This window comes from Carya illinoinensis, chromosome 13, assembly GCF_018687715.1.
Source record: "Carya illinoinensis cultivar Pawnee chromosome 13, C.illinoinensisPawnee_v1, whole genome shotgun sequence".
NCBI lineage: Eukaryota > Viridiplantae > Streptophyta > Magnoliopsida > Fagales > Juglandaceae > Carya > Carya illinoinensis.
Genome location: NC_056764.1, coordinates 21,959,762 through 21,985,286, shown reverse-complemented (window position 1 = coordinate 21,985,286; position 25,525 = coordinate 21,959,762). Strand labels below are relative to the sequence as shown.

General features: G+C 33.9%; 1 protein-coding gene across 2 annotated transcripts in view; it reads left to right on the top strand.

Annotated features, from left to right (window-relative positions):
• Positions 1 to 12,290: 12,290 nt before the first annotated feature.
• The window catches only part of LOC122292847 (structural maintenance of chromosomes protein 3), a 36,753-nt gene continuing 23,518 nt past the window's right edge, over positions 12,291 to 25,525 (top strand). The window contains exons 1-12 of one of the 2 annotated variants that reach the window (XM_043101392.1): positions 12,291 to 12,672; positions 13,706 to 13,746; positions 13,846 to 13,921; positions 17,718 to 17,756; positions 17,861 to 17,928; positions 18,033 to 18,104; positions 20,763 to 20,842; positions 20,960 to 21,038; positions 21,169 to 21,286; positions 21,363 to 21,538; positions 22,361 to 22,606; positions 22,798 to 22,919. In XM_043101392.1, the coding sequence (XP_042957326.1) occupies positions 13,732 to 13,746; positions 13,846 to 13,921; positions 17,718 to 17,756; positions 17,861 to 17,928; positions 18,033 to 18,104; positions 20,763 to 20,842; positions 20,960 to 21,038; positions 21,169 to 21,286; positions 21,363 to 21,538; positions 22,361 to 22,606; positions 22,798 to 22,919 (1,091 nt within the window). In that variant the 5' untranslated portion in view covers positions 12,291 to 12,672; positions 13,706 to 13,731. Of the gene's footprint in view, positions 12,673 to 13,670; positions 13,747 to 13,845; positions 13,922 to 17,717; positions 17,757 to 17,860; positions 17,929 to 18,032; positions 18,105 to 20,762; positions 20,843 to 20,959; positions 21,039 to 21,168; positions 21,287 to 21,362; positions 21,539 to 22,360; positions 22,607 to 22,797; positions 22,920 to 25,525 lie in introns of both variants that reach the window. The other variant, XM_043101393.1, reaches the window with a different exon arrangement.

Genomic DNA, 25,525 nt, shown 5'->3' with positions numbered 1-25,525 from the left:
AGAACATTTAGAATTTGGAAAAATATATGGAAAATATTGAATCATATGCCTACTTTTTCTTACGATAAATAAGTTAAAATTGTGGTAACGTCTATGCCTATTCATAACTTTATTAGAAATCACACATTGAAGGATCTTCAGTTCCAGTCATACAATGATAATATGGATTATTTACCTATTAAATACATGGATGGCGAAGAAGCAAAAGAATATTCAAGTATGCAACAATAAGAGACATCCAATGTAAATGTTATGAATTTTGAGCATAATGGTTTTGCTATTTCACTTATGAGTTGATGAATGGATTTTTTTTTTTTTTTTACATTAAAAGTATTGTACTTGGACATTTCATTTTTGGGTGAAAATCCTATTAGACATTTTTGTTTCCTACCATACAGCATTGAAATCTAGCAATGTATAATATTGAAACTTAATGAAGGTGCCAATAAAGAGAAACTTAATATATAATATTGAGAATATACATGAATATTTAATAATAATAATAAAAATAAATGATGAAACTTTCAAAGTGTTCAATACAACATAAGGGGTGTATGACAAATGTTGCAGCTCATACCTTAGCAAGATATGCTAAGCATTTAAATAATTTGATAGTTTGGTGGGACTCATTCCCTGAATGTATCTTTCAAATTGTCTAGTCTAAATCTTTGATGTAATTTATAGCTGTTAATGAATATAAAGTATTATGTTATTATAAAAAATAATAATAATACATGTTATTATTATTGTATTATTAAGTAATCACATTTTGTATCTATTATTTGATTATAAGGGTAGTTATCTTAAAAAAAAAATGATATGATATTTTTTGTCATTTTCTATCCGAAAAGGCACTTCTTTTATGTTGGTACCAAACATATGTATCTATTTGTATTAAGTATAAAAACACTTTAAACATATGGTTATTAAAAATAATTTTTTAATAATGAAACTTATTAACAAAATTAATAACAAAAATCTCTCAAGCTAAAAGTCTTTATTTTCTAGCGCAATTCCAAACAGAACTTTAGCTAGTCTAAACTTTAATATCCAAAGATAAATATTTGCAATGCATTGTTTTCAGAGTGGTTACAACTCCGCACCATTTCTATAAAAAATTTTATGACTTTACATTGTTACGCTCGAATTTATTTTTCATGGTCAACCTTTTCACCTTTATCCTCTTTTGCAGCAGAGTGAATTGTACATGTAATAAAATTTGTGGTTCTATTTCATTGGCACTAGAGGTGGGCCTTTACAATAAGATTTGTTAGTAATGATAAAGAAAAGTAAAGAAAAAAAATGAAATCAATCACACACAAACATAGGAATTATGTGATTTAATAATGTACCTACGTCTATGTACTGAGTTGCATAAAATTTTATTTTTTTAAAATTCAAATACATAGTGCAGCAAATTCATTGAGTAGCCTTATAAAAGTACAATATATATGTGGCGAAACCCTAATTATAGTTATTAGCACAATGTAATAGTTTTATTTAAAACTTATGTCGCACACATCCATATCTAATGGATTTAGAATCTTATCACTTAATTTATTGAGTTACAGTGAGACTAGGATAACTATATACCTAATCACAGTGAGACACAAAGTCTTTAAATTTCATGATGGTCGGAAATCTATAAATAGTACTGAAAGATTAAAGAATTATCACCTACAACATTATTGTACCTCTAGTCATCGGAAGACACTCAGATGTAAAGCTGCTAGGGTAATCATTCTCTTATATCTAGTATCAAACTGATGGAGAAATGTTTGTATTTAATTATTTTTATTTTTATTATTATGGATCATAGAATATCAAAGATCCAGATTAAAAAATCCTAAAACCTCTAGCAAGAGTATATTCTAAACTTTCTAATTGTAAATATAATTTAATTGGTTCTAACACTTGGATGATAAATGTTCAATTTTAAAAAGGGAAAAATTATTGTTTAGGTAATTAGGATTTACATCTTTTCGAAAGTAGTACCTAGGGTTTAAAAAGTTTATATTTAAGGAATTGCTTCTCCCATAGAAGGTGGTCATCGATGGTGGCCACCAATTGTGGGTTGTTATTTTTTTTTACTTAACAGTTAAGTAAATATTTTTAAAAAATTTATGAATTTTATTTTTTTTAAATATTTAATGAGTTTAAAAAATATTTGAAAAAAAAACAAAAAAGAGATTAAAAAAGTTTTGCCTATTTGATGAGTGTTTTTATGGTCTCCCTAGGTAGAAGTAGCACTGTCCTTAGATTTAGCACTTGTAGTTAGGGTCCACTTTCAAAATGGCCCCTCCGTTGGTATGCCATCAATCTCCTAACCAAAAAAACTAGGGTGAGCACTGACTTAGTTGGAATTCAAATCCGAATTTCAACTCCAAGTCTAACTTGTGTAGGTTCTGATTCGACTCTAACTCTAATTTGTCAGAGCAAAGTTAAGTCAGAGATAAAGTCAGATTTAAGCTTTTAGTTTTGAAATTTTTTTAGTTTCATATTTAACCCATTTTTTTAAAAAAAAAAAAAAATTGGGCTTCCAAATTTCAATTTTTCGAAAAAATTAAAAACTAAAACTAAATTAGTTCACTCATATTTACTTTTATACTAATATCTAACTTATTTTTATATTTGAATTATACTATAGTATTTAATTATATGTTATTATAGTTTAATAAATTAGTAAATGTGTTATTAACTTATTATACTAAACTTGTTTAAATACTAGTGTTTGACATATTTCTATACTTGATTATATATGGTAGTAATACTATGATATTTACATATACTAAAATATCATTAGTCTATTCATATTATATATTCATATTATAGTATAAGTATATTATTTTATATTAATTAGCTCATACTTGTATATTATTGAATTTAATTATGTGAATTCTAGTTATTTAATTACACTAATATATATATATATGATAAATATATAAATAAATAAATACTTTTATAACATATTTACAATATCGGAGCCGGAGGTGTTGAGTCGGTCTAGCGACACTTTTGACTCTAACTAACAAATTAGAAAAGAAATCTGACTCAGATTCTCGGAATTGGAGCGGAACTGAATTTAGAATAAAATTTTCAGATTTTTGCCCAATCCTATAAAAAACTAACATGGCAATTATATGACATGTCATTACAAAAATGGATACATGTCATATTTATACAATCAACACAGAATGGTAAAGATTTAAAAAACATTAAAAGAGAAAAAAAGCTTCAAAATAAAATAAAGTTATAAAATCTGCGAAAATCAATAAAATGATTGATAAAACACATAAAATTTTAAAAAATATGAAATACTTATTAAATACATAAAATTATAAATTATAAGCAAAATTAAAAATAATTTCGTTAATTTGTTTGCCTCTGAACTTTATTTTAATTTGTCTTTATGTGATTTAATATATATATTATATAATATTAGAGATACTTTTGGAGCACATTTGGAAGGCAACCAAACATTTTTCTTCTCAGTTATATGCTTTTTAAATTATAGTTACCAATGTTAAAAAAATTACAAACCCAACAGACTTGAACAAATTTAAAAGATGTCAGAGATTTTTAAGACTGTTACGAGATATTCTGACACGAACAAATTTATATAATATATTTTTTTATTGAAAGAAATTGGAAAATGATAAATTTACAGTTACTCTACAATTAATTTATAACTCTACTTCAAATGAAAGGCAATTAAGTAAAATTAAAATGATTTTTTAATGAAATATTACAATTGCATTAGTTGATTTAAATGAATTGTAAATTAGTTGTAAACTAATTGTAGGTGAATCATTATTCAAAAAATTATTAGATTTAAATTACAAGAGTTATATGAGAGAGTAGGGTATAAAAAAAAGGGTGAACTGGTAAATCGGATCGGACCGGCCAAATTGGTGAGATCAGTCCAGTCTTAAGTTTGGTTTAGTCCGATATTGGTTTTATTTTTCCTAAAACAAGAGCGGACCAATTCATATATATATATATATATTTTAATTTTTTCTATTGTATATAATTGTTATATATGATATATAATTATATATAAAATAATTTTGTATTATATGATAAATTACTAATTAATATAATATTAAATTTTAAAATCTTATATCATTTTGTTTATTATATTAATAGTTATACTAATACTATATCACTATATATTATAATATATCACTATATTATATATTATAATATATCAATATAATCTATAATACAATTATAATACAATTATACTGAAGTTTCAATAAGGAGGCTTCAGTTGACCAACTAATCAACTCAGAGACCATGCAGTGGAACCTCGGCCTAGTTCATTCAATTTTTTCAGAAGAGGAGGTAAATCTAATCTGTAACATACCTATTAGTCCCTGCAGAAGCTGAGATGTCCTATCCTGGAGGTATTCAAATAATGGTAAATTTTCTGTAAAAAGTGTCTACCACCTGCAGAGCACTATGCGAGAGGATGGTATGGGACAACCTTCCAATAGCAACACGGGTTCTAAGGTATGGGAAAGGCTGTGGAGTATCGGGGTTCCTAATGGTACCAAATCCTTCCTGTGGAGAGCAGCTAAGGAATCACTTCCTACTAATCTCAACCTGCTAAAGAAGAAGGTAGTGACATCTCCCTTATGCCCCATCTGCCTCACTGAGAAGGAGACAGCTTCCCATGCTCTTTGGTCGTGCAAGTCAGCTCAAGACGTGTGGTATTTGGGCTCGAGACAATTGCAGAAGATGAGTAGCTTTGCTAAATCCTTCAGAGAGCTTCTGGAATCTATGCTTGAAAAATTTCCCTCAAATATATTGTGTGAGATGGCAGTGATAGCCAAACTCCTGTGGCATCGAAGAAACAAGTTAGTGTTTGAGGATTCATTCTCTTCACCTGCTAATCTCTCTAAAAAGATCCAAGCAGAACTGTCTCTTATTAGATCAGAAGCTGAGCTAAGAGCTGTTAAGCAGCCAGAGCAAGTCCTGAGTCCACAAACGTGGATACCTCCCCCTCTAGGAGTGCTCAAAGCAAAATAGGATGATGCTGTTGATAAGATCAACTCAAGGGTGGGACTTGGGGTAGTCATCAGAGACTCCAAGGGCCTATCGATAGCTACTATGTGGGCATGCAAGGCCATGCACCCGAATCCTATACTCGGGGAGGCAGCAGCTGCTCTTCGAGCTACATCTCTGTGTGCTGATCTGGATCTCACTCACATTGTGTTGGAAGGTGATTCGCTGGGAGTAGTAGAGGCAGTGCAGCAAGCAGAAGAAAGTTGATCTTCAGTTGGCCTTATGGTCAGAGACATAAAGTTTCTTCTCTCCAAGTTCAGTAGCTAGTCCATTAGACATGTACCAAGGAGGGGCAATGGCGTTGCTCATGTTCTGGCCAAGCACGCTCTGTCCCATCCAAATGAATGTATTTTGTTGGGGGATTATCCCCCATGTATTCAAAACTTGTTTCATTGAATGAAAGCAGGATCTTCCTTTCAAAAAAAATATATATAATTATAATATATATTATAATATACTACAATATATTATCATTATAATATTATATAATATAAGAGAAACCCTACTCGGCAGTCGGCTTAAATTTCCTACACCTCATACGTGATGTGGCGAACTCGGTCTATGCGCCACATCACAGTTCTTAGCTTGGATGAACCAACCTTTCTCTCACTCTCTATCGTGTTCCTTTCTCCTGTGCTCCTCTCTCCCTCTGTACTCCTCTCTTTCGCGCTCCTATTCTAGGGCAAAGTCATCCCTTGCAAAATGCAAACTCTAGTCGACATCGAAGAGAAGATCGTAGTCCCTGCATCCAGATCTGTGGCCACGCCACGGTAAGTTTCCTACCGAAACTTGGTTTTTGGTTCCCCAGTACAGTGACGCGGTAAATATCTCCCCCATGTCACAGCAAATATCTCTTCTCCGATTCACTCCCAAGATCGCCGGCAACTAAGTCATGGAGAGTCATCCTTCGAATTTACAGTTCCTTTTTTGTTGAGAAATCGCAAGAAAAGAACAAGAGGATCGAATTGAATTGGCTTCTTTTATTGTTTCTAACGCTACATTTTTTTTTTTCCATTCCTTCCATTGACTTCTCAGCACTACTTAATGCGAACTTCCACTTGACTAATTATCGAAAGTGCTACTATAATTTTTGTACCCTAGAAGTTAATACATTTTTTCATATATATTAATTTTTGTGGTTAGAGCTGAAGTGATTAGGAAAAATGGGTATCATCAAGAAATCGAAGTCGAGATGGCTCAGACCCTTATTGAGATTCGTAGTAATATTTTTTTACTTGGTAAAATGTATTTTGTTCAATTTTATATGCAGAGTGTCATCTTGGTTAGCTCAAAGCGAAGATGGCCATGCTAACGACACAATTGTTGGATTGTTAATAAGTTCAAGCCAAGCTAAGGACGCAATTTTCGTATCTTTCTTTCATATTTTAAAATTTCATGTACTCACAACCTTCCCATCAGTGTAGGCTTGTTAATAAATTCAAGGTGTGGTTTTTGTTGTTAGTTTGAGCTATGAAATAGGGTCTGGTAGTGGTGGAGAGGGTTTTGAAGTTACCAAATTTGGACATGGACGTGTTGCGCTAATAAGTAATAGGATTTCCAAGGTTTCCATCTCATGAATTGGGCATGCATGTAATCTTTTAATAAAGCCTGGCTTCGTAAAAGTAATGTAGGACCAACTTGTTGCCTTGTTACTTGTTAGTTTTGGCCAAAAGCTTAGTTGCCTCCCTCCCCCTTTCTCTCATGTACATGTATATATGCAGAACTTTCTACAACTCACCAAATGCATGTATGCGGAAGATAGCCAACTTTTTTTGCTATGTTTTGGTCGCCATATGCTTCTAGTGGATCTGACAACACTCAATAGACATTTCTCTATGAACTTATAAAAAAATATATGTATGTCTGAAGAACTTTCTGTTCCTAATATGTTTGCAGTGTGGGGAAGTCACCACTTTTAACCATGTTAATGGGCACTCTTTTAGAAGCTGCTTCTTATGAGTTCGCAATGCTAACTTGCATTCGTGGGATTGTTCACTATAGTCTGTAATGAAACTAAATTTCAGTTGATCGACCTTCCTGGAATTATTGAAGGTGCATCTGAAGGAACGTGGGAGGCAGTAAAACCCTTCAACTGCTTTTTATTTTGGATAATTATGAGTCATTTGTATATGCAAGTAATCTTATAAGCTACTAGAAAATGATGTTTGATAAGCTTTGTATGGTTGTCTTTTTGTCTTAAATCAAATGTAGATGATATTTTTAATGAGCACTTGATTCTTTCATTTACAATCTTCTACTTAACATATCTTGGGGTCATGATTATTAAAGACTTTGATAAGGCTGTTTCTCTCAAGTTATTGTTGTTGCCAAGTCCTTAGACATTGAGTTGAGCTATATGGTTTAGTATGGTTCAGTCATGAAAGTTCGTCCCTAGTGGGGGATATTCAAAACCATCTATTATGAACATGGGAGAAATCCATATATGTATTGCCAAAATTTGGGGATCTATTGGTTACCCATGTGTATTCTACCGAGTCCAACATACCTTTTTTTTTTTTGTTTTTTTCTGTGTTACTTGTTCATGACAAATACGACTAAGCTATTTGGTTCTTTTTCCTGCACTATTGCACTTTCCCAGCCTTTAATAGTACTGTCTAAATTGAACCGTTTCCTATTAATTTTCTTTATTTAAATTGGTTTCTTTTCTTTACCTTGTGAGCCGTTATTAGTTATTCTATTTTGCACTTACAATTTTGGATTATGTTAAAAATAAATGTTTCTGAGTGAGGACATCGGCAACTGGAAATTGTGAAATATCTCTCTAACTGATTAAAAAAAAAAAGGATGTTTATGGAATATCAACATTCTCAAGAGCTTTCATTTGAAACTTTATACCTGCATTGATTCTTTTCTTTGATTTGTTTGTTCATCTATTGGAACCTCGGTTGGCTTTATAATTTTTATTTTATTGAAAGATATACTTCAAAAAGAAAAAAGCTGGAGTCATTTCATTCAACAGCACTCTGTGAGAGAGATAAATGCTTATAAGGTTGAGGTCAAACAAAATGCTCAGAAGGGAAAATAACACACACAGAGAGAGAGAGAGAGAGAGAGAGAGAGAGAGAGAGAGAGAGAGAGATGCTCAAAAGGTTGAGGTCGAGCAAAATTTATGAAGGGTTGAGAATAGAAATGCGAGAATATTATTGTGTTTATACTGGATTGTATTAATTGTAATAGTTTTTTGCTAGTTCAAATAAACTATAGGGCACATGTAAATTTTTAGATATATATTTTTATTTTTATTTTTCTTGTATGGATCAAGTGTGTAATGGTACTCCTTGTATTAGGCAAAGCAAAGCTTGATTTGGTTCTTGATCAGGCATTTTGTTGTATCGGGGGAGGTATTATGAAAGCTATGAAAAATCTGCTATTTTTTGTCACTTCTCTAAATCTACTATTTTTTACTCCATTTTTAAAGTCTCTTTTGAGCTTATCTAGGACATTCTTCATAATATTTTGAATCAATCAATTATAAACACATGATGATAAGTGAAACATAACTCTATATCCTATATATAGATTTTTTTTTCCAAATCTATTATACACAGGATGATACCTAAACAAAAGTGCACAAGCTATGTAGATATTTTTCTAAACTCATGCACGCACAAATAATAATAAGCCGAATTAACATTGAACTATGATTGATTTCATATACGAATACACATTGTAGGCTTTACAACAAGTACTCCATGTTCCTGAGTTAGAACCAAAATCTAAACATCTCCACTATTAAAGATCTCCACAACCTAAAATATACAAAATTCATATACCAAAATCATGTACACAAATGCAACTGGACACAATCCATAACATTTATATACATGGATCGTATACACAACTAGCCACAAATAGCATATAAACAAGCCAATATTTATATTCACAAAAAATTTTGTACAAGTCCAGTCACATGATGCTGCCAAAAAATTAGCTGTCACCTATCTAGTCACACAATGCTGCCAAGAAACATGAGCAAGTCCAGTCAATAACATCGCACACTAATAGTTGACCAGCATGCTAATAATAATGAATTTCATGCATTGTCTGATATAAGCACCTATCTCCATGGAATTACATCGCATCAATATGGTCACACACCTGAAAAAACACAAATAATATTCAATACCACATGCATAATAACTTTCAAAATGAAGGTAGACTCAATTAAAACAATAAGCAAAACCTCACACCTCCTCATTGCCTGATGGCATCAGATGTGTGACTATTAAATTGAGATTCTGGAAGGTTGAGCAAATGTGATTGATTCATCATCAAATATTTTTCTTTTGGCATCACCATAAATGTCGGGTAATATAGATTTATAGGACCATGATAGCCCTATAATATAACAATAAAAAATATGTTAACTAAATAGAAATATTGGACACTCCAAGATATCCAAATGACCAATGTCTAACATACTTGGGTTGGTGAAATCGAAAATGGGCATTGGGCTCACATAGCTCATCAAAGAAAGGGTGTGCACATGCTTCTAACTTCAATATAAAAAACCAGCAAGACGGAAAATGATAGGTCAGATGTACATAGGACGTCAATAGGTTGCTACCAAAGAATATTGTAAGGAATAGATAGAATGGAACTTTGAATTGTAACAGCAACCTGTAGAAGTTGCAGCTCACACTATAGAAGACAGCAAACCAACATGGCTTAATTAAAAAAATTTTCCAAAAGCAAATGAAATAAAACTATTTCTTATGTCATTAGTCTTTATCTCGATGCTACAATTAATTTTCATTGAAAGATGTCCAACTCACCGACATGCATCGAAGGCTTGGTGAATATTGAAAAAGCCATGAATCAAGGTCAATTGCTTCAAGAGGCATTCGTTTGTGGAAAACCTAAACAAACCCAAGTCAGCATTACATAAATGGATCAAATCCAAGTATACTAAACCTCATACTCAACAGCAATTGATGACTATGCAAGAATACGTATACAGACAGACCGCTTGATTCGACCATTAGAAACAAGATGTTTTAAGAAAATAAAGCCAAAAGCTTTTAGAAAAATTGAAAAATAACAATAATGAAATAAAAATTATGCACTAAAAAAAAAAAAAACCAAACAGGCTCTTGGCTAGTCTCACATAAGAACAAAGGCATCTACCAAAAACAACTTCACAAATCTGAAAAATATCAATTTTATCTATAAACCTAGCATAAGCTTTTAAATTTTTAAATAACCAAACCATCCCTACAATAAATTCTGTTACAAACATAGCATTCAACCCGTAATTGGCAGATAAAGAACAGAGAGTGGAATAACAAGAAAAGAGAGGAGAATCACCTAAAGAAGGAGCAAAAGGAAGGAATTTAGAGAAATGAAAAAGAAGCTCAAAATTGACGCCAAACCCAATTCAGAAGGAAGGAAAAGAGCGAAGAAAACATACCCTTAAAAAAGGCTCTGGCATATATAGGGATTAAACTGTGCTTTATGAGAAACTCGTCGTTGGCTCATTACGAAAGGAAAAAAAAAAAAAAAGATTTTGAATCAAAAGCTAACAAAAGTAGATTTTGGACAATACCTTAAGAGAGAAAGCTGGGCTACAGATGCATTTTCAATCTGTAAAAAGTGAATAAAGAGCAACTCATTGGTGGCGATGAAGCTTTCGTCGGTGGTTTAGAGAGAACTCGAAAGGGGACATCGACACGACTGAGCACACATGAAGGGTGCTGACTCGCGTTGAAAGGTGCTGGGGGTAGGAGGAATTTCGAATGGGGGCTGGAATACAACACATGTTTTAGTGTTTTAGTTATATATATATTAAAAACAAAAAAAAAAAAGAAGAAGAGAAAAGCCATGTAAAGTGTGCGGTGTAGGATACCATATAGAAGAACTCATAATATAATATACTATATTATATATTATATAATAATTAATATACTACATTAAAACCAGAAAACTGGATTGAACCGGACCAGAAACCTAAAAGATCAGAGTATCGGTTTAAAAGGATAATTGGTGCATAATTGGTTTTAAAAAATAAAAAAGCGGTGCATACCAGTTCAGTTCTAAATTTTGTTCAAAACTGGATTAAATTAGACCAGTTACACTCCTATGAGAGAGAACCCAACCCACAACCCCCGGAACGAGAGAGAATGGTCCAACAACGAAATACTATGGCTTTGTTTGTTAATACAACTATTTTTGAGATGCGGATTGGATAATGAGATGAAATGAGATACTTTTAAATAAAAGTCGAAAATCGAATAAAATATTATTAGAATATTATTTTTTACTATTATTAATGTTTTGAGATTTAAAAAAGTTAAATTGTTTATTATATTTTATGTGAAAAATTAGGAAATTTGTAATGATGAGTTAATAAATTAAATTGGTCAAACTTTAAAACTCTAATACGACATATTTAAATAACGGGTCATGTTGTGTTATATGTTTTGATCTGTTTAATAATTAGTTAGAAACATTTCAACACTACACGACTTATTTCAATCCGTTTCAAATAACTAGGTTGAATTAATCCGCACAATTTATTCAACTTGATTAACATAATTTTATATAAAAATTAAAATATATATTTATTAGTTGGACAATATCTATACTAACAAAAAATATCAATATTTTTCAAATATTAACCAATAATAAAACTAATATTATAAGCTCAACAATAATAAATACGAGTATAGGTCCATAATTATGATTCCAACAAAAAAATCATAAACGTTTTGAGAAATATCAATATTATAATCCAATAATAATATAATTTTAATTTTAAAATAAAATTTGAACGAAATATTGTGTATTGATTTTGAATTAAGTGGATTAATTTACTATTGATTCGTTTATTAATCATGTCTAAAGACTTCAAATCCATTTAACTCGAAGTTATTTATATTAAGACCTCATTTGGTTATACAATACAAGTTATTTCATCTCATCTTATTATTATAATTTTTTAAACCTTCATACAAAAGATAATAAAAAATTTATTTTATTTTAATTTTAAAATAATAATAATATTAAAAACTTATACTTTAATAATATTTTATTTAATTTTTAAATTTTATTTGCATAACTAAACAAGTATGTTTTTTTCTAAGTAAAATAGAACTATAGAAGTCAATGGTGACCCACATAATAATCCTCTTTGAGCGTGACAACAGGTAACTTCTATCCCGATTCAAACTCCCGATGTGAAAGTCATCAAATGTCAAGTCGTAGCAACTGAGGTACCATCTCGGTGGTTAAACCAAACGAGGCATAAATTCAAATCCGAATTTCGTGTTGGTTTGGATTGGGATCTGTTCCGTATTGGCAAACCTTGCAAAATGGCGATACTTCCCGCATACCCCGTGTGTTTTTTAAGGCCAATGCAAAATCTATCGTTCTGTTTTGCCGCCTTTACATCCAACTCCAACCCTGCATTATCTGAATCTTTGGCGTTCTAATCCGCACCTACCTCTTAACTTTCCTTACCTTCCTGTTTTCGGAAGCTTCCTCAGAAGTCAGAACACTTGCCCTTCTTTCGACTCGGGTCCTTCATTTCTCTGTCTATTTCCCTCTCTCTCTGGAGTAGATGTGTTACGTTTCCAGCTTCATCTGGTAAGCATTTTCTGACATATTCCACTTCTACTACGAGTTTTAGCTTCAACTGTGCTCGGAAAAACTTAATAGAAATTTTGCTGTTAGTAAAACCCTAGAGTCAACTCCGACCAAGGTTTTCTCTCACTTCTGCGCCTTTGCCCTTTAATTTCGGACGCATACTTTGTTTTCAGCACGAGAAGTAGGCTAGCCTCGGAGCTCAATTAACCAGCTCTTGCTTTGAATTCAGTTATCCTACTGTGATTTTTACCTTCAAGTGTGCAAAGAAAAATATAATAGACATTTTGCAGTTTGTGAAACCCTAGAGTCATCTCCGACCAAGGTTTTCTCTCACTTCTGCGCCTTTGCCCTTTAATTTCGGACACGCACTTCGTTTTCAGCATGGGTAGTAGGCTAGCCTCGGAGTCCAATTAACCAGCTCTTGTTTTGGATTCAGAAACGTCACCTATGCGGGTGTTTTAGCTTTATATGGCTGTTTGTGGAGTTGGTCTTCTCGCTTCAGAAGCAGAAATCGCTTAGGTTTTAGGGTTTAGAAAGCATATGAAGTAATTCAGACACGCTGATTTGCGTAATCCTTGTTTCTTTAGCATTTAGGTAGTATGTCTGTGATTTGAATTCTATCATTGCCGTATTTTTTTTTTGTTTCAGAACAGCATGAAAAGTACTTCTGATACGCATCAGCGATTAATTTGGGCATTGCTTGGCTGGTATTTTGAAAGTACTGCACTGTATTGAAAAGAAATTTCAGTCAAATGGCATCTAAAGCCGTTGCAAAATAATTATCCCATAGTTCTTAACTTTTTTCTTGTATTTAGATAAGTAAGAAGACCTTTATTAATGAGTGCAAAGGTGCAATCCAATTCTACAGTTCTTAGCTTGGGAGTTGTTTAGTTAGCGTTTAGGAACTGCTTAACATTGTATCTTGTTTGTGGATATGCTAATTATATGGTTTATAAGGCTTGTACAATGTGTTTGACTTGTGCATTTAATATCGACAGCTGCCTGATAGTTTTTCATTCAAATTCTCATGCAGAGGTTGGATAATCTGCTAACTTCAGCATGTACATCAAGCAGGTAATAAGAAGACATTGGAAGTGTTGTCATGTGTTTTCTTGACGGTCCCTTTCAGTTAAATTACCAGATATCTTTTGACATCTGCGGTTTGAAATTTAGGTTATAATTGAAGGTTTTAAGAGCTACAGAGAACAGATTGCAACTGAGCCTTTCAGTTCTAAAATTAATTGTGTTGGTAATCCTTTTCTACCTTGGATATGATAATTTTCCTGCTTTTGCTCAATACTTTTTATTTCCTGATGAATTAGTATAAAAAATTTCATGTCTTTTCGTTTATTGCTGCTTTAGTTCCTTATGAAATGAGAAGTATAATTTCATTCTGGTTAATAGTGACAAATATCCCGTTTGAGCTTCTGAGGGTTTTGTGGGAGAAAATATGGGCGGTTCTTCCCTAAGCCTGTCAGCATACATTAGAAGTGTATGGCTGATGTTCGAAGAAATCTTTAGGTTTTCAATGAGAGAGATGGGTGCCAGGCTTATTGGGTATTATTAGAAGATGTGTTCAGTTTTTGAGAAGGGTTAGGTTCGGTTTGGTAAACAAAAATTTTCATCTCAAACTTAAAATTCTCATCTCATCATTATAACTTTCCCAAATCCCCATATAAAATATAATAAATAATTTAACTTTTTCTTAACTTTTTCAAATCCCAAAACAATAATAATATTAAAATATAATATTTTAATATTTCATCTTAAATTCAAAATTTTCATCTCACTTACCAAGCAGAACCTTAGGACTCCTAATTGATTTGAGATTGTCTCTTAGTCTCCTAATAATATTTGTAAATTGGTCAATTATTTGTACCCCAATTTTTGAGGGAGGATTGGGGATTCGTAATTTGATGAAGTTCAACCAAGCTTTGTTGGGTAAATGGTTGTGGTGGTACCAACATGAAAGGGGGACTTTATGAAAGTCTGTTATTGATTTGAAGTTTGGAGAGGCTTAGGGAGGATGGTTCTCGAATGAGGCATGCGGTCCATATGGGGTGGGTTTGTGGAAATACATTAGAAAAGGATGCGATATCTTCTTGAGACATGCACACATTGTGGTGGGTGATGGTTCTCGAGTCAAATTTTGGAACGACATATGGTGCGGTGAACAAAGCTTCCAAGACACATTCCCTACCATTTTTGAGCTTGAACGAGCAAAGGATGCAGCGATAGTTGACCTTTTGGTCTTCTCTAGTGCTCCCCTCAATGGAATGTAGACTTTATTAGGGTAGCCCAAGATTGGGAGTTGGAGGCTATCATAGAGTTCTATGCGTTACTGTAATCCGTAAACATGACCGAGGTTACCATAGATAAGATGAATTGGAGCCCCTCCAAGAAAGGTAGATTCACATTCAGATTGTTCTGCCAAGTTTTAACAAGCTTGGGAATGAACACCTTTCCATGGGAGAATATTTGGGAGATGAAAAATCCTCTAAAAGCAACTTTCTTTTGTTTGGACAACATCTTTGGGTAAGATTTTCACCATAGACAATCTAAGAAAACGACGGCTAATGGTGTTGGACTGGTGTTGCATGTGTAAGAAGAATGGTGAATCAGTAGATCATTTGTGTTTACATTGTGAGGTGGCCAGGACCATGTGGGATGGCTTTTTTGTGGGAATTGGATTATCATGGGTCATGCCTCTTAGGCCTCGTTTGGTTACACAAATGAGATGAGATAAGATGAAAAATCTGTGAATAATAGTGGAATAATTTGTGAATAGTAATAAAATGGTTTGAGTTAAGATTTTGATGGAGAAAAAGTTAAATAAAAAATTTTGTAAGTTAAAAAGATGGTTATAATATAATTTTTTAATATTATTTTTGTTTTGGGATTTTAACAAGTTGAATTGCTTTTTGTGTTTGATTTGGAAGTTTGGAAAAGTTGTAATGATTGGATGAAAAAGTTGAAAATTTGAAATTGAAAAAGTTTGGATTTGAATGGTGTTTAGACATTGAGTTGAGATGAGATGAGATAGTTTCAAAGGTTTATGAAACCAAACCACGCCTTAGGCTGGTGGATCTCCTAGCAAGCTGGAGAGGCCTCCTAGGTAATCCATAAGTGGCAGCAATCTGGAGAGCAGCTCCCATATGTATGTGTTGGTGCATTTGGCGGGAGAGAAATGATAGAAGTTTCAAGGATTGTGAGAGAACAATAGATGAGCTTAAAGTTTTATTTTGCAAAACATTGTTCTTATGGGGGGAGTCATTGACTTCAATGGACTAAATGTCTATGATTTTCTATGTTCGATTGTATACCCTAGTTAGGTACTTCTCATGTATACATCCTAAGTACTTGGGTTTGGCCTTCTATTATGAATAAAACTTCTTGATTATCGAATTGTAGTAAGTTCAAAGTAGGCTTGGCAGCTCAATTTCTTGGTGGTTCTTGGTTTTTAATTGGCTGTAGCAGCCAGGTTTTTGGGAGTCTCCTGTGGCTTCTTGGTTTCCTACTGACAGTTTTGTTGCAGGTTGATGGCAGCTTGCTGTTGAGATTCATGTTGATTGGACTTGCAATACCCAAGATTTTAATAGGACAAGTTCTTGGGATAAAGAAGGTCGGGAGCTTGGAGTTCTAAGGACTCCATTGGCTGCAGGATTCCTTGGCTTCCATGTAGATTTGGGACTCCTAACCTTTACAGAAATACCCTCCAGACTTGATCTAAGGTTTCTTGGGCCAAAATTAATAGAGCTCCTAAGCCCATAATCCACAAATGTTATACCAGCAAGGGATCATAGGTCCATGGGCTTAAAATCCAAAAATTTTAGCCCTTACGATAAGATTGAGGGCTCGGGTGTGACAAACTTGTATGATTCTTGAAGTTTGCTTTCTACATGGATTGATATTTGATTGGTTATGTTAGCATAGTAGTCAATACGTACAGTACTGCTTTTATGGTCATTACTTTATGGTAATTTTTTTTGAAAGAGGAATCTCAGAGACTATGGAAATGCAAAGTGTTTTTACCTGGTTAAATCTTGGACCTATGTAATGCTTCCCCATCACATGGATTAGGTAAATCATCAGCTTTACTCTGGTAGGATGTGGGCCTATTGATTGCACCCAAGGGTTCAAACCTTAGGCTTGGAAGGAGCATACCCACCAATACCAAGGCCCTTACCACTTGAGCCTACCCTAGGGATTAATTTTTATTGAACCATGTACTCTGTTTTGATTATGGCTGTCAAATTTCATAGATGTGTATGTAATAAAGCACAAGAGTGTTATATAACATGTTGTGTTTATATTTTTTATAATTAGTTGATTTCTTGATATTCATGTTGCGTGATACTCTAATAAATTGAGTTAATAGGGTAGGTTGTAAAACCTTTTTATTGTAGGTTATGGATGTTTGTAATTACATATCATTGTTAAAAATGTGCATTTTACTTCAATTAGGTGCGCCCTTGCACTTTACGCTCTGAGTCCTTGTGCTTTACACTTTGCACCTAGGCTCTAGACGATATTTGCACTTTTGTGTGCCTAGTGCTTTCACCAACACTGCTCTGCTTATAAAAAAAGGTCTATGCTCATTCCTTGTATGAGTGGAAACTCTACAACCATGCTTACTTTCCACATATGTAGAATCTCTGAATTCTTGTTACCCTTCCCTTAATTAGGTGTTTTCTTATTGTATGCATCCAACGTACCATGGTTGCACCCCCAGTGCTTTTGATAAAATCTGTGCCTTTACTTATAAAATTTCTATGTAAAAGACACTATGAGCTTCAACTCCAATGGTGCTTCCTACTGTTGTAAGAATAAGGTAGAGGGTGAAATTGTGGGTTCAAAACTCACTGGGGCACGTCTAACTCACCAATAAGGAGAAAAAAATATCTATATAAATAAATGTGTGTTCCTACTTAATATGGTATTGGAATATTAGTATATGCTTTAAATACTTAAAGTATTTAGCCGATCCTTATTGGTATTATTGTTATTATTGGTTTTAAATATGTTTATGACTCTGTCCTCTTCAGTTGGTGCCAATGGATCTGGAAAAACGAATTTTTTCCATGGTGAGTGACTACATGCTTTTGGTGATGTTTTTTTAATTTGATTACCGTTTATTTTTATTGCAAAAATAATAAATCTCCTTTTTGATACAAATTTGTCTTTACAGCGATTAGATTTGTACTTAGTGATCTCTTCCAGAACCTGCGTAGTGAAGATAGGCATGCCCTGCTTCATGTATGGTTCAACACATACTGTTCATTTTCAAGTAACCATGTTGAGTTGTTGTTTTGATATTACTTATTCTAGATTTAATGTTTTTTTTGTACCGTCATTAACAGGAAGGTGCAGGACATCAAGTTTTATCTGCATTCGTGGAGATTGTGTTTGACAATTCCGACAATCGCATCCCGGTAACGCATAACACTTTTTTTTTTCCCTTGATGCTTCTTTTAAATCCTAGGTAGCTTATTATTTTGTTTTTACATCAAGCTTGTGAATCAGAAAATTCTCCAAGTTTTACTACATTTATTTCCAGAAGCAGGTAGTACATGACACTGTTGCATTTATTGGATCTAGATGATTATCCTTGAGTCTGCTACTATACTTACTCTTATGCATATTGATTGGAAAATTGTTTTGGTTATTGAAATAACTTGGGGAAAAATGAAAACGATCAATGCAGGTTTAGTAAGGAAGCCATTTTTAAGGTTCTTTCTTTCCAGGGTTGTGACACAATCACATTACTTAGTGGAATGTGGGACCCTGATGGCCTCCTATAGTTTGAGTTCTACCAAAGATGAGAGTTTTTTTGTTTGCTTGAAGCCAGAATAAGGATTCCTTTGATTTCTTCACTCTCTGTTTGGGGATCGCTTATGAACAATTTAGAGTATTCTGTAGCAAATCATCATATGTCCTGGTTATTCTTTGCTAAATGATTGCGACTCTTTATTTTATTTTATTTATTTGATTTTTTATCTTGTCTTTGATTCATGGGTAAATAAAACATTGTTGGATGAAATCTTTAAATAACACTAGGCTTTTAATCCGTGTGTTGCATGTGAAATTAGAGCTTTGCATAATGAAATGAAAATTTAGTTCTAAGGCAAGTGTTGCTTCTGGTCAGAAAAAATGACAAGCTTGCATTTAAAACTTTTTGGCCATTTAAGGTGCTTCAAAAAGTGGGAAAGGTAACTTATAAAAAAAAAGGCAAAGGTAGTCTATAAAAAACTTATTCAGAAAAACATTTAAAAAAATGGAAAGGTAGTCAATCTGCTTGACTTGACGAGGATTAAAGGCACCACAGTTTTTCATCTGCCCTAAATTTTTTTTTTTTTTTGGGGCGGGGGGGGGGGGGGGGGGGGGGGGTTAGGGGAGAATGAGCGCATTTCACCTCAGCTGCCAGATGTTCATAGTACATACATTGAGCCACAAGCTATTACGGAGAGGCATAAAAGTTGGAACCAATCTGAAATTTTGGTGCATTGATTGGGTTGCTCTCCAGCCAATGCTACATGGGAAAATGAGTGCCTTGTCAAACAATTTACAGAAGCCAACCTTGAGGACAAGGGCCATGATTTGATGGGAAGAGCATTACCCTTGTATTGTGTGCGAGAAATGTGGTGAACTAGTAGTGTCGTGAACATATCTGAAGTTCGTATCCTTGTGGCAAAAAAGGAAGAGTGCTGCTGTCGTGTGTGCTTGCTGTTCAGTTTGTTTGCTAGAGAGGGGTTCTGATGTGTACCTGTTAATTTGGTATGAGGAGTGTTATTTGAAGAGTTAGAAGTAAATAAGGCTGTAAGGCCATAGGTAGGAAGTCTTATTGGAGTCAAACTTAGGAATCCTTAGAAGACTGCTGTTATTTTCTTAAGGTAGAAGTTATTTGTGGTACATGTTTTTTTTTTTATAAGTACTTTGTGGTACATGTTATGTGATTGGGATTTTGTTTTTAAACTGCTGATTTCTTTCTAAAAAGTTCATCCAGAAGTTTGATAATAAGTTTGTATCATTGGAGCTGGGATACCTCTATTACCTAAAACATCTACGAAAACAGATCCGCTAGTCTTCCTATTGACATGCCAAGTACCAGATCAATTAGTCAAGGTCATAGCATAAACATGTCTATTTTATCAATTAGCTCTCTCTCTCTCTCTCTCTCTCTCTCTCTCTCTCTCTTTTTATTTATTTAATATCAAATACACTTAAGTCATGTTGTGACTTAAATAGATGAAGCAATTTGTATAATCGAGAGCTTGGTTGCCAGACTAATGATTTGAAAGTTTAATTTCCTACCTCGCCAAGCCAAAGAGCAGAATATAGTTGATTGCTTTAATTGTCTAGTATAATTCATTGTATTATTTTCATGAGACCCAACTCTTGTATCCTTATCTTTGCATTCCATGTTTTGAATATTCGGTCAGACGCCTTGTCTTGACTTATATCTGCACTTGATACTTGTATTGGTGTCCATATAAAATGCTAGACTAGGGCATGCATGCAGGCCCTTGAAGTGATGGGATACATTTTTTTTATTTGATTGGCACCGGGTGTCTAGGAACAATGTCCCGACTAATTTCGGGATTGCACAAGCCCTCGGCAATGAGTTTTCTGCAAGTGCATGTCGAGTAATTCAAAGAGAAAATCTCACAGTCCGATGACCCCTAGAGATTGTTTGCACCTAAGGGGATTTGAACCTTAGACCTGGGGGATCATATCCCCAAGCCCAAGGCTTTTACCACTTGAGCCAACCTCTAGGGGTTAAAGTGATGAGATACATGACAAGGTTATCTTGGGGGAAGGTTTACAATCGTGGTTTTATCAGTTCTGAATTGTAGTTCGTGTATATAAAAACTATTCTCTCTCTCTCTCTCTCTCTCTCTCTCTCTATACTTTAAATAAGATAGCTTATGCCATATTTGATGGTACCATGAAATATTCCATGTCTGCAGTTGTAATCACTGGTACCCCATCCTATGTTTTTGTTCTTGAACACAAGTTGGGTATGCCGGATGCTTTCTTGTCTGGGCTGTTCTTGTTTGTCTACTATCTTAGTGCCCTTCACCACTTTTCAGGTTGACAAGGAGGAAGTTCGCTTGCGTCGAACAATTGGCTTGAAGAAGGATGAGTATTTCTTAGATGGAAAGCACATAACGTGAGTATTGACCATTGTTTGGGAAACTCATATTTTACATCATACATGGTTTTGTTTATAAGCATCTTTGACTTCCTGTTGAATGATGAAGCCTAACACGGGTAACAAGATTTGCAGGAAAACGGAAGTTATGAACTTATTGGAAAGTGCTGGGTTCTCTCGCTCAAACCCTTACTATGTTGTGCAGCAAGGAAAGGTACGAGCAATGTTTCAACTAAATTAAATCATTGTTTCTGCTGTATGATTCATGTTACACATTGTTATTTTATTTTATTATTGGATAGATTTTTTCCTTCTCTGATTGTATCTGGAACCTTCTCTTATAGATAGCATCATTGACATTGATGAAAGACTCTGAGAGATTGGATTTATTAAAGGAAATTGGTGGCACTCGAGTTTATGAGGAGAGACGACGTGAAAGTTTGAAAATTATGCAAGAAACTGGTGAGTCATTTCTTTCCTTTTTTCTTTTATGTATGTAAAGATGTATATATGACTTTATTTTATACTTGTGTATCAGGAAATAAAAGAAAGCAAATAATTCAAGTTGTTCAGTACTTGGATGAGAGATTAAAGGAGCTGGATGAAGAGAAAGAGGAACTGAGAAAATATCAGCAGCTTGACAAGCAGCGGAAATCTCTAGAGTATACTATTTATGATAAAGAACTTCATGATGCCCGACAAAAACTAGCAGAGGTCGGTTAGTTTTGGATGCTTGGATGTGGAGTATTATTGTCATTTCTGTTTTCATACTTGGATGAGCTCTAACAATTTTCTTTTTGCTGAATAATCTCCTCCTCTTTCTTCTCATCCATAAATAGCAAAAATAGATTACAAAGATATGAAATTCGAAATCTGACTTCCTACCTTAAAGGGATTCAAATCTTGGATAAGATATGTTTCCCATACTAATCTAAATTCGAAATCTGACTTCCTATCTTAAAGGGATTCAAATCTTGGATAAGATATGTTTCCCATACTTATCTACCCAATCTAAATATTCAAATTACAAATCCTATAAATCCTATACAGCTGTACAAATCTGTCTACACCCAAACTACATAGATAAACATAGGAATTAATTAGATAAACATTGGAATTAATTTAAATAAATATAATCCACTAATAGGATGAGCTCAAGAACCTTATCAACACTCTATTCCTTTGGACTGTATCTGTAGACTTTAACAGTCTCAGCTTGCATGAATGTTTAGCATCTTTTTCACCTTCTAGATAGGTGTCTCTCTTGTATCCTACTGTATACTTGGGTTGCACCTTTTGCACTTAAAATAAGTTTCTATGTCAAGGTGTAACATATGGTATTCAGTTCATTGTACTGAACATGGCTTTGCCTATTCTTTGATTAATACAACTTATTTACTTAAAAAAAAAACATATGGTATTCAGGATCTATGTTGTACAGTGAGTGAATTATTTGTTCATGTATAAATTTAAAATTTCTAAAAATTTTGTATAGCAATTGCTTTGATGCTGAAGGTTATACAATATTGGTTCCAGGTTGAAGAGGCACGGAACAAAGTTTCTGAAACATCAGCAAAGATGTATAACAGTGTGCTGGATGCCCATGAAAAGTCTAAGGACTTGGAGGAGACGTTGAAAGATCTAACAAAAGAAGTTCAAGGTTTAATCAAAGAGAAAGAAGCAGTGGAAAAGCGACGGACTGAAACAATAAAGAAGCACACAGAACTTGAGCTTGATGTCAAAGACCTACAAGAAAAGATCTCTGGAAATAACCGGGCTAAAGTATTGTTATGGTCAATTCTTCATAGTATATTAGTATATATATATACATACATATTTAAAAAAAAAAACATACCTATTTGTGTGTGTATATATATATAGGTTAGCATATATGTTGTGTAGATACATACGCATACACAATTGCATTTACATAAGAATTTGGCAAATGTTGATGCTGAAATTGTGCCCTTCAGGAGGATGCTATGAGACAGCTAGGGACTCTACAGAGAGAAATTCAGGACTCAATGGATGAGCTTGAAAAAATTCGTCCCTTTTATGAGAATCAAGTCATAATGGAAAAGGAGATAGCAAAAGGGTATGTCTATCCTGGTTGGTAGATACAAGTTTTTCATTGTGAAAAATCTATTTACAACTCCGATTAATGACACACCCAACATAGCAATGATGTAGAAGCTTTTCACATCAGCTAGCATTACAAAATATTGGTGTTTTAACTTTTTTTTTTTATAACTGTAATAGTTTCACAGCGAGTGGTGTGTTTACACAATGGCTTGTAAGTAGCCGAACTCTTTTCATTATATTTGTCAACTTTTTAATGCTGTAATCTGTGTTTTTTCTCCTTTTAGGATTCAATTTGTTTAGTTCTTTTATCTTAATATGGTGAGATATGTACACGTGTACATATATACCTATGTAATAATAAAACTACTAGTAGTAGTAGTAATAATAATAATAATATACTAAGGCAGTGGCATCCTATTGTTCAAACTGGGCTTGCTTGACCAACACATTGTATGGGAAATAAATCTCTGAACAGTTACACCACTCCCACCCATGTCACTTCTATTTCATTTATGTCATCGCCGATCATTTTGGATTGGTTTGGTTATTGCATTGCAGGTTGTTTCACTGAACAACATTTTAGATGAGTTGTGTTTACAATCACTAGAATTATTGCTTTTTTTCTTTTATCCCTTTTTATTTCTGTGGGTATTCCATTTTATTTATCTGAACTGTGTCCTGGCAATATTAACATGATAAGAGGGTTGGACAAAGATAAAGCTCCGGGACCAGATGGTTTTTTATGGCTTTTTTTCATACTTATTGGGACATTGTTCAGGAGGATGATATGAAGGTCTTTCTTGAATTCTACTCGTTTAAGAAATTTGAAAAAAGGCTTAGGCCCCGTTTGGACAGTGAAAGTGTCTCATCTCATCTCATGATTACAATTTTTTCAAATTTTCACACAAAATATAATAAAAAATTCAATTTTTTCAAATCTCAAAATCATAATAATATTAAAAAATAATATTTTAATAATATTTTATTTAATTTTCAACTTCCATATAAAATCATCTCACTATCCAACCTCACCTTAACACGACTTTTATTGCACTCATTCCCAAGAAGGCGGGTCAGTGGAAGTGAAGGATTTCCACCTCATTAATCTTGTGAATGGAGAAGATCATTTCGAAGACGCAAAATGCATTTGTAAAGGGGAGACAAATACTCGATTTAGTGCTTATTGCTAATGAATGCTTGGAAAGTAGAATCAGAGCTAGAGATCCATATTTCTTTGCAAATTGGATATGGAGAAGGTTTATGATCACGTTGATTGGGATTCTTGTTGTACTTGCACGAAAGGTATGGATTTGGGTGGAGGTGGTGGAAGTGGATGAAGTATTGTATTACCACTACTAGATTTTCAATTTTGGTGAATGGCACCCCCATGGGTTTTTTTAATAGTTCCCTTGGTTTGAGAGAAGGGGATCATTTGTCTCTTTTCCTCTTTGTTTTAATAATGGATGTTTTGAGTAGAATGTTGGAGGCGGCCGTGGATGAGAGTTTTCTTTCAGGTTTTTCGGTGGGCGTTACATCTTATTGCAGCATAAATGTATCGCATCTACTATTTGCTGATGACACATTTTTGTGAGCTGGATCATGAACAGATTCGTTCGCTATGGACCCTTTTACTTTGTTTTGAAGCTGTTTCAAGTCTAAAGGTGAATTTGACAAAATTTGAACTGGCACCTGTTGGCTCTGTACATAATATATGGGATTTGGCCAATATTCTAGGTTACAAGGTGTCATCTTTACCCATGAAGTATCTTGGTCTCCCCTTGGGGGCCCCTCATAAGTCAAAGGCGATGTGGGATGGTGTTATTGAAAATATTGAGAAGAGATTGGCAGGATAGAAAATGATGTACTTGTCTAAAGGGGGAAGAATCACCGTAATTAAGAGCACTTTATCTAACCTTCCTATATATTTTCTGTCTTTATCTCCTTCGCTGCAAGGGTGGCTAATAGAATTGAAAAGATTTTTCATGCTTTCTTGTGGGTCGGTATGGGGGATGAGAACAAGTTCCATTTATGTAATTGGGATAAGGTTTGCATCCCAATCTCAAGAGGAGGTTTAGGGGTTCAAAACCTGAGAATTTTAATAAGGCACTCCTAGGGAAATGATTATGGCGGTATCACTAAGACTGGGACGCCCTTTGGAGGGATGTAGTTGATGTCAAATATGGAAATGGGGGGGGGGGGGGGGGGGGGGACCATTTGGGGAGGTGTTCAAATGTAGCAAGGGTATGGTGTGGGTGTGTGGAAATTTATTCGAAATTGGGGGGGGGTGTTATTAGCAATTTTAGATTTGTGGTGGGTGAGGGATCTTGGATTAAATTTTGGCATGACATTTGGTGTGGCAACATTGCACTAAAGAATGCTTTTCCTTCTCTCTTTAGATCGGATTTGATCAGGGAGCTTCTGTGGCAGATTACATGGTCAACTCCAATGGCTCTTTGCAGTGGGATGTAAGGTTTGTTAGAGCTGTACATGATTGGGAGGTGGGTGACATCTAAGATTTTTTCAGCATGTTGTATGCCTTGAATATGGAACATGGTGGGGAGAATAGGTTGCTGTGGATCACCCCGGGAACAAGAAAGTTCTTGGTCAAATCTTTGTATA